Source organism: Gobius niger, assembly GCF_951799975.1.
Source record: "Gobius niger genome assembly, chromosome: 8".
NCBI classification, from domain to species: Eukaryota; Metazoa; Chordata; class Actinopteri; order Gobiiformes; family Gobiidae; genus Gobius; species Gobius niger.
This window is the reverse complement of record NC_136859.1, coordinates 25701596-25719648: the sequence shown is the minus strand read 5'-3', so window position 1 is coordinate 25719648 and position 18053 is coordinate 25701596. Positions and strand designations below refer to the sequence as shown.

Sequence of the window (18053 nt, the reverse complement as noted above, 5' to 3'; positions counted from 1 at the left end):
TATATACAACAAAAACAAATCTTCTTAATTCACACACACAAACATCCTTAAAGAAAAACAATCATTGGTGCTCAAAAGAAGCCAGTAGAGGTTGTCACTTAAAATACATGATCTGTGCACAATAAAAATGATGATTGTATATTTCTGCCTCTCATAAATTATTATACTACTATTATGTTTTTGGCCATCATTTAAATCCTAATATCATTCATCAACATCAGGTGTGTATTGTTACTTTTCCTGGTTCAATAGTCATGGGCGTACTCTGGAGGCCTGGACCAAAAATCGGATAAAGTGTTTCACTCTTTTCTAGTTTAAATGTAACAGTGACTAAGTGTTTTTCTGCTATTCCATCATAAAATGACACCTCTCCCCTGTCCATGTTTAGTCTAACACGGATCTTCTCTGGACGCGAGTTGACTTGCAGCTCTTTAGGTTCTTTCATTAATGCACTGTACACTCCTTTGCTGAGCCTTATGGCCCACACTCCAGCACTAGTTGAAACTGTAAACATCTTTTTCCGAGCAACTGATTTCTTGCAAACTCCCACAATCCATTTGGGGTTGTCGTGAACAGTGACTTCCCACTTGTGTTTCCCGGAGCTGTATCCTTCAGCGCCCAGGACAAATACACACGGGTCAAAGCGATCCGAGTTGTCAGGGATAGAGAGACGCTCTGGACTTTCCGTTATACCGGTCAGGTTTGGTGTCAAGGACAGCCACGGGGAGGCAGTGTTGGGATCTAGCACAACTGGATCTGAAAACACAAAAATTCAGCTTCTATAAAAACAATGTTACACTGTTGTTTTTCCTATATCTCTTCCAGCATCTTCGGTAGTAGGTTTACAGCATGTGGAGATGGCAGAGAGATGCATTATCTATCCCACCTCCTTCTATAGCGTGTATTTATACTGACTATTTCTTGAATATTCATATTGTAAATGTGCACAGGTGTAATGCATTTTGTCTTAGTATCTACCAACTAATCTTTTTTTTATATTTCAGCCTCATCATATTTGTTGTAAAACCTTAACCTCGATCTTGAGCATTTTCCCTCAAGCATCAATACAGTTTGCTTAGGTTTATAGAGATGCATATTTTATATGAATGGATAAGTGAAAAGATGGTGCATTTTGCTTGTTAGTTTGATGAAGAATAAAAAGGAGCGGAGTGGAGGATCATTACAATACCAAGTGACCTGAAATGATCAGGATGTACTTACAATACTGAACACAGTCCTTCATGCTCTTCCAGATGTTGAAGCCTAAAGAACCAACATGCTTGCTCATGAGCAGGAGACTATTAGGTTCAAACTGCGGGAGGCTCCTTGTCCAGTGTGTTCTGTCAGACACAAATGCAATGTAAAAAATATTATAAGCAATTGGAGCAAATAATTGTTGTGTTTATTACTAGTACTTACTGTATTTTAATGTTCTGGAAATTCTGTTAAAAAAAAGAAAGATTGGAGCAACTTGCGACATCAAAACAAACAGATTTATTAGTTCGTTGTAGCTTTTTCTAGATTGCCCTTACCATCAGAAGTGGGAGGTCTTCACAGTCAAGCCCCTTCTTCAGAGTTTCCACATGTTCATGAAGACTTTTTAGATCCTCCTCTGTTCTACATATCTTTTCCTGCATATTCATGATCTTTTGCTCTTTCTCAGTGGCCAGAGCCTCGAGTCGCCTGTTTTCTTCAGCGCGAAGAAAGTTGCGGAGCCTCTCAAATTCTGTCTTGATCTGATCCTCTGCCTCCCCTGCTTGTTGCTGCACAGAACAAAAGACACTACATTTTCTGCACGCACCCAATAACGCAATGCAACTATTCGACGCCGGGCTCACCTCGATATACTCTGCACTTTTGACGAACTTCTGCCGCATTTTCTCAAAAGATTCGATTTTTCTTTCAAAACACTCAACTTTCTCATTCAGGTCACTCTGTAAAAATGATGCGAGTTAATTGTAAAACATCATCCATTGTATCCACACAAGATGAGTCCATAAAGATGCATTGTTTTCTCCTTGAGGGGTGGGATATTTACTTTTACAAGGGTTCACATGAGTAACCTACACATGAAAATAGGCATGTGTTCATGTGCATTCTAGAGATCAACACACAGAAAGATTTCAGCTTTCATTGTAAGGCATATTTCTTCTTATATGGCAATTTTGTTTGTGGTCAATCAGATCCCAGGGGATGCGCCGTGTGTCACATGACTCCTTGCTTATGAAATGCAGACTTTCTTGATAACAAACGTGAGAAAGGAGTGATGTGTGATGAGAATCTGTACAATTGTCATACCTTACAAAGGGGAACCCCATCCTTGACGCTGAGCAGGTGGTGCGTGCCGTGCAGAGTGGCGCAGTCCACGCACACCGGCCTCTCGTCCCACTCGCAGAACAGCTCCAAAGGCTTGAAGTGGAGGGCGCAGCTGAACTCACTCGGCCTGGGGGGGCTTCTCCTTTGGGTCTGCGTCGCAAAGGTCTCGCAGGCGTTTTTCAGGACACGATTCCCTACAGCCTTGTCGTCAGTGAAAAGCTCTCTACAGACGGGACACGTTTTGTTGACCTGACCGCTCGCCTGCAGACACGCCCGACAGAAGGAGTGGGTGCACGGCAGGGTCACGGGGTCGTCGAAGATGCTCTTGCACACGGGACAGGTCAGGTCCTGTCGCAGGGCATCTGAAGCCTCGTCTTCCATGTCCACGTCCATGCTGTGTGCGAGGTCTGTGGCTGTGAGGAAAGAAGAGGCGCCCGATAAATAGTTTCGTTTTCGTCCGAAGACACAACAACAAATGACACCAAGCACCTAGGCCTACTTAGTATACTCACATTTCCCTTCCCCTTTTGCGATGCACAAATGTATATTAGGTATTCGGTGACAGAAAGAACCATAAAACAGAGAGTTTACTCGTGTTGTTCTTTGGAAAGTTCTATTTCCGTGTATGACGCACTAAGACACAGCAACAGCACTGCCCTCTAGCGGCTACTCACGGTATTACAAGTGTTTGTTTCCTTTGTACAAAGTTGTTGTTTTTGTTGTTTTCCCCCCAATCCAACTGTATTGTTTTTTTATTTTAACAAAGTTGAAGTTTTTGGAGTTCATCCGGGCCACTAAAACTAGAACATTATTTTGACATATTACAACTGAGCTGAGATGGGTAGAGTAGCCAAAAATATGTACTCAATATCAAGAGGTTCGGCCCACTCGAACAGAACATGGAGCCGTCCGGTACCGAGTTCCGCCACCTTGGGTATTGGGGAATGGAAAAAATGCGTTAGACAGACAATCATCAACTCCAAATAGGGCCTAAACAAAGAAGAAGAAGAGGTGCGTATGGTAATTATTGTGACTTCGTTGAAGCTTTGCTGGAGAGAGGAGAAACTGGATCAATAATCACGTAAGAGGGTCCACTCCCAGTATGTGCGGGTGTAACGCGCCTCAACACTAACTTTACTGATCCACAAACTGAGTCTCCTCTTCCCACTCTTTTGCCCACGTTTTATTTCACAACAACTGGCCTTATTTTTTCGGTTTTAGATATTAGTTCAGGAGGCATGAAGAGAAACGGTGATAAAACATTGCGGGGTTACTACGTGCGGTTTTCCCCACACAATCTTTCCTCTAATCTGCTCCTCTGAATCTGCCCGCGGTGTAAAAGCAACAAAAAAGTCATTACTCCTGGCCAAAGTTTATATAGGCTGTCTGGAGCCTGTGTCTCCTCACAGCTCGGCGCAGCTCTCAGACGGACGAAGAACAGGGGCGGAGCTGACACAGGCAGCAGAGGGACTGAGGGGCCCCACTGGGAAACACTTACACAGGATTTTAATACAAGTAGATTAATTGCAGCTGTTTAAATCAATGTAGCTTTTCTTTCTTTCTTTCTTTCTTTCTTTCTTTCTTTCTTTCTTTCTTTCTTTCTTTCTTTCTTTCTTTCTTTCTTTCTTTCTTTCTTTCTGTCTTTCTTTCTTTCTTTCTTTCTTTCAGTCTTTCTTTCTTTCTTTCTTTCTTTCTATCTTTCTTTCTTTCTTTCTTTCTTTCTTTCTTTCTTTCTTTCAGTCTTTATTTCTTTCTTTCAGTCTTTCTTTCTTTCTTTCTTTCTTTCTTTCTTTCTTTCTTTCAGTCTTTCTTTCTTTCAGTCTTTCTTTCTTTCTTTCTTTCTTTCAGTCTTTATTTCTTTCTTTCTTTCTTTCAGTCTTTCTTTCTTTCTTTCTTTCTTTCTTTCAGTCTTTATTTCTTTCTTTCTTTCTTTCAGTCTTTCTTTCTATCTTTCTTTCTTTCTTTCTTTCAGTCTTTCTTTCTTTCAGTCTTTCTTTCTTTCTTTCTTTCTTTCAGTCTTTATTTCTTTCTTTCTTTCTTTCAGTCTTTCTTTCTTTCTTTCTTTCTTTCAGTCTTTATTTCTTTCTTTCTTTCTTTCAGTCTTTCTTTCTTTCTTTCTTTCTTTCTTTCTTTCAGTCTTTCTTTCTTTCTTTCAGTCTTTCTTTCTTTCTTTCTTTCTTTCTTTCAGTCTTTATTTCTTTCTTTCTTTCTTTCAGTCTTTCTTTCTTTCTTTCTTTCTTTCAGTCTTTATTTCTTTCTTTCTTTCTTTCAGTCTTTATTTCTTTCTTTCTTTCTTTCAGTCTTTCTTTCTTTCAGTCTTTCTTTCTTTCTTTCTTTCTTTCAGTCTTTATTTCTTTCTTTCTTTCTTTCAGTCTTTCTTTCTTTCTTTCTTTCTTTCAGTCTTTATTTCTTTCTTTCTTTCTTTCTTTCTTTCTTTCTTTCAGTCTTTATTTCTTTCTTTCTTTCTTTCTTTCTTTCAGTCTTTATTTCTTTCTTTCTTTCTTTCAGTCTTTCTTTCTTTCTTTCTTTCAGTCTTTCTTTCTTTCAGTCTTTCTTTCTTTCTTTCTTTCTTTCAGTCTTTATTTCTTTCTTTCTTTCTTTCAGTCTTTCTTTCTTTCTTTCTTTCTTTCAGTCTTTCTTTCTTTCTTTCTTTCTTTCAGTCTTTCTTTCTTTCAGTCTTTCTTTCTTTCTTTCTTTCTTTCAGTCTTTCTTTCTTTCTTTCTTTCTTTCAGTCTTTCTTTCTTTCAGTCTTTCTTTCTTTCTTTCTTTCAGTCTTTATTTCTTTCTTTCTTTCAGTCTTTCTTTCTTTCTTTCTTTCTTTCTATCTTTCTTTCTTTCTTTCTTTCTTTCTTTCAGTCTTTCTTTCTTTCAGTCTTTCTTTCTTTCTTTCTTTCAGTCTTTATTTCTTTCTTTCTTTCTTTCAGTCTTTCTTTCTTTCTTTCTTTCTATCAGTCTTTCTTTCTTTCTTTCTTTCAGTCTTTCTTTCTTTCAGTCTTTCTTTCTTTCTTTCTTTCTTTCAGTCTTTCTTTCTTTCTTTCTTTCTTTCAGTCTTTCTTTCTTTCTTTCAGTCTTTCTTTCTTTCTTTCTTTCAGTCTTTCTTTCTTTCTTTCAGTCTTTCTTTCTTTCTTTCAGTCTTTCTTTCTTTCTTTCTTTCAGTCTTTCTTTCTTTCTTTTCTTCTTTCTTTCTTTCTTTCTTTCTTTCTTTCAGTCTTTCTTTCTTTCTTTCAGTCTTTCTTTCTTTCTTTCTTTCAGTCTTTCTTTCTTTCTTTTCTTCTTTCTTTCTTTCTTTCTTTCTTTCAGTCTTTCTTTCTTTCTTTCAGTCTTTCTTTCTTTTCTTCTTTCTTTCTTTCTTTCTTTCTTTCTTTCTTTCTTTCTTTCAGTCTTTCTTTCAGTCTTACTTTTTCTTCTCTATATCAGAGTACTACCCACCTGCGCCTCTGAGAATCACTAGCCCTACTCTCTTTCTCTCTCATCATATTTGTTGCTGTTAACACATTTAAATTGTAATTGTAATGTACAGGGCAAAAAGTCTATGCCAATCTTACCTGATATTTCATTTTTTAGATTTCATAACACATTTCTAACGTCCCAGTTCCTCACAGTGAGTTTATAAGGTAGGTTAGGGGGCACTTTTCACAAGTGTCAAGACACAATAGACTGCTCACGTAATAGACCACAATGAACTCATTCAGGATTGATAACAATGCTTTATATAGGAAGCCACCGGAGCAGGCAGCGGAGGATATTTATGATGTGGCTCACTGGTGTCCCAACTTAATGGTATGACAAGCGCCAAGTCATAGGTCGACCTTGTTACTCACAAAACCCCAGTGTTCATCACGACGTCACCACAACACAAGGAAACACTTCAGACTTTTCAAAAGCTTCCAAAATCGATTGAAGTTTAAAATTTCATCTTGTTGTAATTCAATATTAAATGCATCAGCTTGACACATTTGCTTGTGACTTTGCTACAGACCAGATCATCACATAAGACAGGGCATTTTCTACTCCATTACATTTCTAGAAAGGCCCTCAAAAAGGCGACAATGTTCTCAAATCTAAAAGCCTATGATGAAAAGATAGTGGTGGCTCTTTTCTACAGCAAAGACTGTACTTTTCTTCAGGAAGTTAAATCAAGCACTGACCACCACTGGTTAAATGTAGAGAGCAGCAACTAAAGCAAAACATACTAATGTTTATTGACTATACTAGTACTGAGTGACATAGTAATAGTGTAAAATATAAGGAGATAAATGCAGCTCACTATGTATAAAAAAAACATTGAGAGACAGCTGTCAGAAGTAGCACATGCAGGTAAATGTAGAGCAAAGGCAAACCAGAAGCTGATGTAAACTTAAAAACGTTGGTGTCCTAAATCTTAGCAACACCTTTAGTCTTTACAGAAACAAGATATTTCAGTTCCCTAAAGGCGTTTCCATGCAAACAAATAACATAAAGGCATATAGAGATCAGCAATAGTGGAAAATTATAAGTAAAAAGTACAAATATTTGTGGTACATTTGTTTTCCATGATGAAAACTTACTTTGTTACGTTTTAGTGCCTTTACTTCTTTCTGCCTTTCTGCTTCACCACATTACTGTTTTGAACGGTTTAACGCTTTTATTTTTGCATTGGTCTCTGTGTTTCAGGTCATCACAATAACAAAGTCAGTGGGCAGCACCACATACATCTTTATACATTGAACTTGTATTACTTTTAAATCCTCCAAATCAACTTTATTTATAGAGCATGTTTAAACTTACCAAGAGTTGAACGATCAAAAAGGGACTCTAAAGAAAAAACAATATGATAATAAATTTATGTTGTGTCTTTGAGAGTCTTGGAGAGGACCACAGTGTGTGAATGCATAGAGGATTGCAGAGGGCGGGACGGGGAAGGTAGAGAGTTCAGGCAGTTGTATGTAGCGCAGAGTAGCCTGGTCCTAGCCCACCACATGCACAGTTTACATTTGAAATTAGGAAAGAAAAGGGAGAGATCAGCTTCCAAACAGCCTGCCATGGATGAGGCTTTTCTTCAGTCGGCTGGACCTGTGCCGTATGCTCAGTCTGCTCCCTGAAGGCAGTAATCTGAGGATACTGTGAGGATGCACAGCATTACCTGTGATTGGAGGGGAGAGGAGCACTGATGATCAGCTGCTCTCACTATATGTGCTCTGTGCACACAGTCACCGCTGTCTCCTCATCCTTTTTTTTCATTTAAAAAGAAAAAAACAAAAGAAGGAAATTCTTTGTTCCTGTAGCTGAAGCTTTACTTCAGCAAACACTTTGAGCTGTCATTCCACCAATGTTAGGTACTTATGTTGATATGTATGGACTGGAGTAACTTTTCGAAGTACTTTTTATTAATCCTGGCTCACACTGTCGCTGTGTCCTTGCCCCCAGTGTTTGCGTACATTGGTGTTTGAATGAGAGTGTGAATGTTTCCTTAAAGCGCTCTGGGTAAAAGCTTCATGTGACATATGAAGAGCAAGGTTTAATGAATTTTTAAAATATATATACATGTTCTTGTAGACTTTTATCTTAAGAATTATTATTTCATCTCTTGTGTATGGAGAATCTTTTGGAACGATACACAGTTTATGTTTTGTCCGTTTTACATCAACATGAAACATTACACACAAAGAACTTTTTTTAAAATTATTTCTTCATGTTTTTATCTGCTAAATGTATAATGAATAGTACACAGTGCTTAAGAGACATTAATAACAGGAACTGTATACTGAAACCTCGGTCGGTGCAGGTGTAGTCTGTGCATGTTTGCGTGCTTTAAAAAAAGGTGTGAAAATGTGCAATTCTGAAAGGGTAAGAGCCGGAAGAGGTGAGCTGCATCAAATAAAGTAGTGATTTAATTAAAAAAGGTTATTATTCAGCACACTTTCCAGATAACTTAAGTCAGTTTAAGTGAAACAACAATGGAAACTGAGCACAGTTGGTGAAAGTGACAGCCCATGTGCCCACACATTAAAAAGTATTCGCCTCAGTGGAAAAGTCCCTATAGGTGCAAAGCAAAGGGCAAAAACATGGAAATTATGTCTTGATCATTAAGCGGGTTTGCTGTTTGTTTGGTTTTTGTGTTTTTGCAATTTAACTGAATTCTTTTAGTCAAACATTTATTAGTATGGGCTCTTTGAAGTCTAGTTGCAGGCAGCAGTTGAAATACTAAGGCAAGTTTAAAAAACAACTTATTTGACACTTAAAATGAATTATACATAATTAGTTAATTTTTTTTTTTTAAAGTATTGATGTCAGTAGCTGTTGTTTCTTGTCGGGACAGTTTTGTCTGCTGCAAATATACAAAACATTACATGTGCAGAAACTGTTAAATGAAATTTGAAACTGCTCAATCAATCAAAATTCATAATAAGTCAGAAATGATATGAGGCTTTTTCTATTGCTCTCTTTGTAGTGATACCCTCACCTATATAGCATACAAATGTGGTGACTTTTTCCCCTCTCGACTTCCTCTAGGCTCTCAAAAGAGGCTCTCGAAAGAGCTTTTGGTCATATCGTCTTTTGAAGTACCTCACAGACAGACCTGTTATTGAGCAATGGATAGTTTAGGGTAAGTTAGTTACATTTTATTGCTTTTATATTGCATTATATTTTCTCTGTCATAACCAATATCACATACAGCACAATGTTACTTTGATATGGCTGTTAATTTCATATACACTGGGGGGAAAAAAATCATAAAAAGGTGTCACTTTACGGCACCATAGATTTTGTTGTATGATATCTATTGTCAAAATGTGGCACATGTCGACTGTGATGTATCACAAAATCAACACTTTCATGCAGATAACTGATCAAACCACCTACAGTGGCTTCCTCCTGTGCATTCTCAATTCCTCATCAAAATAGTATCATTATTGAATCGTTGTGAAGCGTGTAAATTGTAAATTTATTTGTATTTTTTATTGAAGTTCATTTTTCTACACTTAAGAGCATTCACTCATGTTTGGGAAATGCACTTTCCCCTTGTCAACCATGCATCAATTCTAATTCAAATGCAATTCCCCTTTTTTGACCATACTAAATCAGTCCACCTAACATTCAGAATCTCTTTTTCAGGGGATCCCTGGAGGATAAGATCTCTATCAGTGCAGATGACGGGCTGCTCGATTTCTGGGATGACGACTTCTACAACTACATGCCTGGTTATGAAACCAATGGAACTAATATGTCCATTAACAATGGAACTGGGATGCTAAATATTTCTGATGAACTGTGTGATCTTGCCGACCGCATGAGCTTCAAGGCCACATTCATTGCGGTGCTGTACTCGCTGGTGTTTGTGGTGGGCATCCTGGGGAACGGGGCGCTGCTGGGAGTGCTGTTCCGCAGCCGGAAGAGATGGAGTGTGACGGACACCTTCATCCTGCACCTGTGCGTGGCTGACGTGCTGCTGCTGCTTTCACTGCCTCTCTGGGCCTCAGAGGCTGTGAGCGGCTGGACCTTTGGGACACCCATGTGCAAGGTTATTGGGGCAGTGTTCACGGTAAGATGTAAATCCTACACTGCAAAAAGTAAATATCAAGCATTGGCTTAAATGACTTGAATTGAGGAAATGTATCCTGTTTTTGTTGTTTTTCACTCATTTAGACATCTGATCGGACCAAGTTTACTTTGCTTGTTTGAGGACATTTCAGACCAGTTCTAGGGTAAATCTCGCTTGAAATAAGAAAGCAAAATTGCCAATGAGACAAGATCAATTTTCTTACCCCATTGGCAAAGAAAATGACCTGAAATAAGGACGAAATGTATCGAAACGAGTCAGAAACATCTCAGAACAAGTGAAATAATCTAGGACAAATGCCCAAGAACTTATTAACTAGTCAAAACAACTAAAATTTGGATTATTATGCTCAAATTGAGATGTTTATACTGATCTAGTTAATTACTTTTTGCAGTGTACACCCAGACAGTTCAGTGAAGTGATCATCACATCAACGCATTTAAAGGTTACTTTATCAGTCAGCTCTGTCTGTCACTGACTCATTAGGCCAAATCTAGTTCTTTTTTGACACATGTACAAAGGTGTGAAACTAATGTTTTCACTTCATGATATTATCTGTAAGTTGTGTTTCATTTCTTGACATTTCTCCCCCCCCTTTCTCCTCAGATCAACTTCTACTGTGGCATCTTCCTGCTGGCCTGCATCAGTCTGGACCGGTACCTGTCCGTTGTCCATGCCACGCAGATGTACTCGCGGAGGAACCCTCGTGTGGTCCATGCCAGCTGTCTGCTTGTGTGGCTCTTCTCCCTGCTCCTCTCTATCCCAGACTGGATGTTCTACAAAGCTCAGAGGGATGTAAGACGGCACGACATAACCGAGTGCATGCACAATTACAGCATGTTCGGGCCCGAAACATCCGGAACGGTCCGTCTAGTGACTCGTCTCATCTATCACGTTGTGGGTTTCCTGCTGCCTTCCATCATCCTCATCTTCTGCTACTCCTGCATCCTGCACCGGCTCCGCTGCGGCACCCATGGCTTTCAGAAGCAGCGCGCGTCCAGAGTCATAGTCGCTGTGGTGGCCGTGTTCTTCATCTGCTGGACGCCTTACAACATCGCGCTCATGGTGGACACCCTCATCTCTGGCAAAAGTGAGAACCAGACGTGCGAGGGGAGGAGCGGGCTGGAGAAAGCCACAATGATCACGTCGTCTCTGGGCTACCTCCACTGCAGCCTCAACCCCATCCTGTACGCCTTTGTGGGGGTGAAGTTCCGCCGGCAGCTCCTGGACATCCTGAGCTTCATGGGCTGCAACATCAAGACCAGAATGCACTTCCAGTCCGCGGCCAGCAGTCGGAAGAGCTCCATGTGGTCCGAGTCCGGAGACACTTCCAACTCAACCGCCGTCTGAAGGAGATCAAGCATGAACAGTGGCACTTGCTCAAGCAGAGGTAGTTTTTTTATTTTATTTTTTTCCTGTTGTGGCTGTCATTTTGAGGAATTTTCACGGTTCAAAAGATGCAACATTTTAGATATTTCTTTTTTTCATTGGATGGGTTACTTCACCTCTTTGGACTCATAGGAAAAAGGCAATTGTATATTACATTTATTTCCTTTCTTAATTCTGTATATAGCCTGCAAATATTTTCATCTGGTATCTTTTATAGTCTACTCTAGATGTATTTCCCCAACACAGCATGCAGTACTATGACTTATGCTATTTTGTGCATCTTTGACAACTTCTAATACTTGTTTTGATATAGTATTTGTATCATTTTTGTGTGTACATATTTTGTAAAGTTGTTTTTTTAAATGCTTTTTTACCTATGCCTACCTTCTTAAAAAGTGACTTCCCCCTCTCTATGTCAATAAATGAATATTTTCCACCACTCATGTTTTTTTTTTTCCTATTGCAGCAGCAGATCTTCGTTTACCTCAATAGTGTGCTTTTTTTTTTCTTTTTTTTACATGAAAGAACTGCTTAAAACCTCAAGAGGTTTGAGCAGAAACATTTGTATTGTCTTCTTCTTTTTAAACAGGAAATAGAAGCAATTGATCAGAAATCTGCACCCCATCCGCATCTGGGTGGTTAGTCAAACTACTCATCTTTTCAGCTGCGAAAACCACAGACCGAGCACCGCGAGCAGAAGTGTTAAAGGGCATATAGGAAGCACAGCCTTAATGCACAAAGTTAAACTGGAGGTTGCACAATGAAATATATATATATATAACATTTTTTTAATTTATTTTTGCAAATTTGTAATAGTTTGTTGTATAGTCCAAACACAATCCTAACGGGTCTAACTCATTGATAAAATCCCAACCTTCACAGGGGCCCCCACCCACAGTCTTCCTGCTCTTTGGGACACCCCCTCGAAGCAGGAGGATCAGTGCTGAAATTATATAGCACTGAATAAACAAACTGAGAAGACGAGGCTTATATGGCTCATGGGTAATTATAGGCGTGGTTTGGTGAATGCTTGAAAGTGTGGTTGAGGCGTGGTCCTGCTCCTGCACCTATTCAATAAACATTAACTCCATTTCAATGCATTTTGCTACAATTTCTCATTTACTGTAGTAATGTATTGTTGTTGCTTCGTACCTCCATGAGTCACAGTGCTCTGAGGACACAGTTCTTCTCTGACTGTGGGTGTTCCTGCTAAAGCTTTAGTAATTGTTTGTCGCTATGTTAAACAAGAAGTGCCCCGTGAATATTGTATAGCTTAGTGATAGTGATAGTGATTTATTGCTTCGTCTGTTACTGGCTGTCATTTACTTCTTCATATATTACTTCATTATTATAAGCCTACTTCCATTTACTATAAGTGTAGTCAATTTTACTACTTTTACAGTCAGTATCAGTCACATCAGTATATAGAAAATGAGATGGCTCAATCAGAGCTATACAGTTTTCAAGTTTATTTAGTGAAAAAATACAATGTACATAAATATTTATTTACCCATATTTACTTTTTCCCCATGTAAAACAAAACCTGATTTGTATTCCGCAAAACTGACCCTTTTTTACATGTTTTTTTTCCCCTCTCAGTCCAGGCTTCTTAAACATGCAATGAACGTATGAATAGACAAAGGAAGCGACAGTCCTCTCCGTACAATGGGAAGGCAGGAGAAGCTGCCGTTTCCCATGATTCTCCTTGGCTTTTGCTCATGGTCACCTGATTAATGACATCATGTGTATTTCTGAAACACACAGAAAGACTCTTAACGTGCTGGATGTACCGGAGGGGAAATTCCCAGTGAATAATCTTCTCCTGTTCAAACATGTATGACAAAATAATAGCCATATCTTTAGACTTCTTAAGAATGCTGTGCACTCTTAAGAAGTCTAAAGAGAACACGCACTAACCAGGCCAGTTTGACAAAGACGCTCCTGCAACAAGCAAACAGCATAACTCCTGCGTAACAATTAAGACAATACATTCAAATAGTGTAACAAAATAAAAGTAACAGTACAAAGTGATAAAGCTACGAGTTATTTTCACTTTCCTTTTATGGTTGTGACCTCAGTGGCATTTCCAAGTCTTTATCTAAACTATTCATTTTGGTGCCAGTTGTTGGTTAGATTACACGAGGGAGGTACAAGCACATCCCAATGGTTAACATGGTAGTGCCAAAATATGCCAAATATCTGACAAAAAGATGCAATACTGTACATAGTTCTTCATTGTGGTTGTTCAGCTTAAACGGAAGAGGTTCAGGATTAAAAAAGCCATGATATGCAGTGATTCCCAACCTAAACCCTTAGGACCCTAAACTGGAGTAGCATTTTAGTTTACATTTTGTTTAATTAATTATTGTTCTGGATTATCATAATTAACCTTTGAAATTAACTTTATTTCTCCTTAAAATATAGTTATTCAGCCTCTTGGAAAAGGGGTGCTGGGGCCGCAGACGGGTCACTGAGAGAAAAAGGTTGAGAACCACTGCTTACTTTTACTTGCATAACAGAAAAAAAATAATCAATGTTCAAATAACTTATGCAAAACCAACATTTATACATTTTCAATAGGTTTGAAACTGTTCTATAATGCTATGTGTTTTAACACTGAATGACTGTAGGTGTTGTTGCTTTGTACCAGAGGTGGGTCGATGAGCCTAAACATTTACTCAAGTAACACAATATCTTTTATAGCTTAAAGTAAAAAGTAACTGAGTTAAAAGTCGGATTTATGTTTCAGTGTTGATGGGATCAGACACTCTAAAACCATTAATAACGAAAAAATGATTAATACCCATGATTAATTAAAATCAAATACATTTTTCTCAATGTAAACTTTTGTCATTACACATTTACTCATGCTTTACTCAAAAAGTCACTCAAGTACATGTATTTGAGTAAATGTAATCTACACTACCCACCTCTGTTTCATACTCAAGTTGTTGTTAAGTGCTACCTGATATTTTACGTTGTGTCAACTGCCCCATGTAAAGTGCAAAGCATGATTAACTTAGATAAATATTTCCGTGTCACCATTACAAATGGTTCTTGTATCTCATGACCTGACTTCCCTTCCCTCTAAAGGCCACCGCTGCGTAACAGTCTTTAAGCGCTCCACATTCGTCAGCATTGACCTGACTGTAACTGTTGCTCCCCGCTGTTATTCATCTGCTTCATCTCTTCCGGATCACTGCTCTGTTCTGGCATATCTTCAGTTCCTATTCCCAACTCCCACAAATCCCCCGTACACTCCTCTTTCCGGCATCTAACAATCTCTAAAGACTTCCCTCGGAATTTTTCACAAAGCGCAAAATAGACGAGCGGTCTGAGGCAGGCGTGGACGCAGGCAAGAGCCAATGTAGCCAGGAGAGGAGTTCTTTCTGGGACGTGTGCTTTTGAGCGTCCCTTCCACGTGTCGACGATGAGTGTGATGTTGTATGGAGTCCAACACAGCAAGTAGACTAAAACAAGAGTAAGGAGTAACATTATGGCCCGAAACTTAGCTGATTCTTGTAGCCGCATCAGGATGTAGTAGAAGAAGACGATCAGAGCAATGACAGGAAGAAGGTAGGTCACATGGTGTATGACCCTGGATGGAACCTGCCATTTTGATCTGTAGATATTGGCAAAGCATGAACAGACTTTTTCACCATCCGTATTCAGCTCTTCAGAGTAAATCAGTGAAACCCAGTCAGGGATGCTCAGGAGAATGGAGGCGAGCCAGATGAGCACGCAGGTGATGTGGGCCAGGCGAGGTGTGTTCTGGGTTAACAGCTGGACCGAGCGGATGACACTGAGGTAACGCTCCGCAGCGGCGAACGCCAGCAGGAGCAGTCCACCGAAGAAGCTGATCTACAGAGAGAAAATAAGGGGACACATTGACTTCCACTTCTGCTTTTCTCACATCAGTTCCCAGAAATCCTCACAAGGGGTGTTAGAAGAGAAATGCATTCGGGGTCAAACGTGAGTCAAATAGTAGAAGAGAAGTATTACGGAAGTGATAGCGGACACCATATGTCAGCGGTTCTCAAACTTTTCACACCAAGTAGTCTCTTATAATATACTTAGCCTACCGAGTACCGCCAGGCCTAGTTCAAGATCAAATCAATCAGGACTAACCTGGATCTAAAAAGGGTTTAATCAGAGCTTAATTTGACAAATTACTGTTTAAACTGGGGGAAAACACCTGACTTGAAAGCATGAATGACATCTACTTTATGTAAATAAACCCCACAATTGCAGATAACCTTCAGTACCACCTGGAAAAGCTCACCGTACCACTATGTGTACACCTGATATATATGTGTTTTTCACTTTTGAAGGAAGTTTAATGACAATAATGTTCGAATTTGGTAACGTATATCCGACTATCTAGACACATTGTATGGTGTAAGCTCTTGCAGCAAGTTTTCTGACTTTCTTTCTTCTCCTTTATTACAAAAGTGTATATTATATTAAAAACATGTTCTAATGGATAATGAAATGCAGCAACATTATGCACTGCTGAAGATTGCAAAGAGAAAATAATGGTGAGGAAGTTTAAACCCACACTTAAAACCACGTTACTTCTACTTAAAGCAAGAGTTCATGTATCACTTCTGACATTATAAACTAGCACATGACAAAAAATGGTCAACATCCAAGAAGAACTGTCAGAACAACTCCCTGAAATCACGCTCGTCTGTACTTAAACCTTAGTACTTACATTAAACAACGCTCCGTTGATCCTGCACCAAAACAAACCACAGCACCATCCAAGAGGCTGAGCAACCTGGGCGGCCCAGAAAGGGAGTGTAATCAGTAGAAGGACGTCCGATAGTCCCAAGTGGAGTATGAAGATGTCCGAGATGCTCCAACACTGTCTCTTCAGGGCCAGAAACACCATGACGAGAACATTACCAGGGACACCAACAGCCAGCACTATGGAGAACAGGAGAGGGATGAGCACCGCCGCAGCTCCTCTTGGCTCCAGGTCATCTTCATATGTGTAGTCGCTGTCATAGTTGTAAGAGCCATTGTGGAGAAATATGCCCCCAAGTTCAACTTCCAAGTCCATATCCATATGCTCTGTGGAGACAAGAACAGAGACAGACTGAGCACACAGTAGTTCTTTTATGACTCTTACATAGGTTGCTTTCTGTTTGTCATGAGCGTGAAATCTTGCAAAACCTCCCTATTGGGAAGATCCAGAGCGCTCACATGGTGTGATGTCACTGGGATGAGGCAACAGCTGAAGTGGGGGCTTGAAAAGTCCAATTTCCACACACCTCTTAATCCTCATCACGTAATGCAAAGTAGGACGTGTACTTTTTCTATGAGTGGTGGATCAGATGAAACAGGAAGTGGATGGACAACCCCGTATACATAGATACAAATAAGTTCAATAAAAAATACAAATGAGTGCAATAACTGAAGAATAAGCCCCATTGTCGCATTATCTTTTCCTCTCAAAAGCTTCTCAGACTGTAAATAATCGCTTTCATAATATTGACAGTGACAATAGCATACCTACACAGAATGTAAACAGAAACTGATGTGTCTCAGAGGGCAGAGAGTTTATGAACGATCGACGACGTCTGTTTTTGGAGCGACTCTGCAGCTGTCGTGCTCGCGTCAACCCAGAAAAAAATGTATAAGAGGGTGTCGAGGGCGGGAATACAGTTTGACATAGTATGTTGAACAAAGCCAAAAGCATTTACGTGGATTGACTGAAGTGTAAAAACACACCAGCGCGCGCATGGCACTGGCAGAAACCGACGACTTGCGACTGAGCCTTAAATATTAGCCCATAGTCACTTGTTTTATTGTCTTCTATGTCTCTGATTGAAATCCCTTACCAGGTACTCAGATTATCCCCACAGGTTTGTTTGGGTCAGCCAGACATGAGTCCGACAGTACAGGTTGTCCGCGCACAGCTCGGTTCATTTGACTACAAGTAAGTCTAGAAAACAAAACACTCGTGCTGGTGATTTTCAGAATAAAGTCCATATTACATTTGAATAAGTTCCTCCGGGCTTGACATCGATATGCACCGTATTTTAGACTAAAGTGATCCCAGCGGATGAAGAAAGTTATCACAAAAATTACAAAAATATTAAAAATATATATATTTTAATTTCTAAATGTGCTTTTAGTTTGAAGGGAGGGCTGGCTAAGGTTCCGGTATCGTCACTATTTTGCTTTGTTTGACGCAAGAAAAAACAGCGTTGGACACAAAGCAGATACTACAGTGTTCTGCAACAAAGTGTTCCACCAGATGGCGCTGTTGGTGAGCTTTTGTTCTGTTTGAATGGGATTTGGTCTCACTAACAATCTCTTTAGTAAGTGTATTTGTGTACAGTATAACTAGCTAGTGATAGTGTATCTCTATCATGGATCTATTTATATTAATCTCTCTATGAGCTTGATGTCACATTGTCCCAGAATTTTTTATTATTATTATTATTATTATATAATTTTCCAATTATATAAAAAGAATATATATTATCAGCATTTTTAGGTTTAGGTTTATTGAACATTGACATAGCAGGAAATAACAAAATGTTCAACCTGAAATGTGTCAATTATAATAGAAAAAAAAACAGCAATAGAAGAAAAAAACACATTTATAAAACAACGTTAAGGCTTGTGGGCCCTTTGCGGCTGCAGGGGCCCTACGCACCTTGCGTAGTTTGCGTATAGGAAAAAAACATCTCTGGGTCTGAGTCATGAAGGTGTGCAGAGAGAAAGTGTCTTCAGGATATTCTGGAGGGTCTGCAGTGTGGCCATGTCCCGCCTCTCACTCAGAGATTTTGCTTTC

At 39.4% G+C, this 18053-nt stretch overlaps 3 protein-coding genes across 4 annotated transcripts; 1 reads left to right on the top strand and 2 right to left on the bottom strand.

The window, feature by feature from the left end:
- Positions 1-133: 133 nt before the first annotated feature.
- Positions 134-2738, bottom strand: LOC306966224 (nuclear factor 7, brain-like). Its single transcript, XM_079560906.1, has 6 exons — positions 2299-2738; positions 1839-1934; positions 1533-1763; positions 1420-1442; positions 1222-1340; positions 134-756 (listed from the first exon to the last, which is right to left on the bottom strand). Exons 1-6 carry the CDS (start codon positions 2707-2709, stop codon positions 218-220), a joined length of 1419 nt encoding a protein of 472 aa, XP_079417032.1. The 5' UTR covers positions 2710-2738; the 3' UTR covers positions 134-217.
- Positions 2739-8814: 6076 nt separating this feature from the next.
- On the top strand, positions 8815-11271 carry cxcr3.1 (chemokine (C-X-C motif) receptor 3, tandem duplicate 1). Its single transcript, XM_079561693.1, has 3 exons — positions 8815-8902; positions 9412-9838; positions 10463-11271. Exons 1-3 carry the CDS (start codon positions 8889-8891, stop codon positions 11204-11206), a joined length of 1185 nt encoding a protein of 394 aa, XP_079417819.1. The 5' UTR covers positions 8815-8888; the 3' UTR covers positions 11207-11271.
- A 2846-nt stretch (positions 11272-14117) lies between these two features.
- Positions 14118-17190, bottom strand: LOC306966478 (C-X-C chemokine receptor type 3-like). Of its 2 annotated transcripts, none has more exons than XM_079561246.1 (3): positions 17092-17190; positions 15960-16321; positions 14118-15106 (listed from the first exon to the last, which is right to left on the bottom strand). In XM_079561246.1, the coding sequence occupies exons 2-3, from the start codon at positions 16314-16316 to the stop codon at positions 14378-14380; spliced, it is 1086 nt and encodes a 361-aa protein (XP_079417372.1). In that variant the 5' UTR covers positions 16317-16321; positions 17092-17190; the 3' UTR covers positions 14118-14377. The 2 variants fall into 2 exon arrangements, with proteins under 2 accessions (XP_079417372.1, XP_079417373.1); XM_079561247.1 differs by lacking the exon at positions 17092-17190 and adding an exon at positions 16769-16880.
- Positions 17191-18053: the final 863 nt, after the last annotated feature.

Coding starts and splice junctions, on each gene's coding strand:
- LOC306966224 (XM_079560906.1), bottom strand. CDS start 2,709: ATGGACGTGGACATGGAAGACGAGGCTTCAGATGCCCTGCGACAGGAC. Junction 1,764..1,838: donor AAAGTGCAGAGTATATCGAG/GTGAGCCCGGCG, acceptor TGTTCTGTGCAG/CAACAAGCAGGGGAGGCAGA. Junction 1,443..1,532: donor AAGACCTCCCACTTCTGATG/GTAAGGGCAATC, acceptor TTTTTTTAACAG/AATTTCCAGAACATTAAAAT.
- cxcr3.1 (XM_079561693.1), top strand. Junction 9,839..10,462: donor TTATTGGGGCAGTGTTCACG/GTAAGATGTAAA, acceptor CTTTCTCCTCAG/ATCAACTTCTACTGTGGCAT.
- LOC306966478 (XM_079561246.1), bottom strand. CDS start 16,316: ATGGATATGGACTTGGAAGTTGAACTTGGGGGCATATTTCTCCACAAT. Junction 15,107..15,959: donor TCAACGGAGCGTTGTTTAAT/GTAAGTACTAAG, acceptor TTCTCTCTGTAG/ATCAGCTTCTTCGGTGGACT.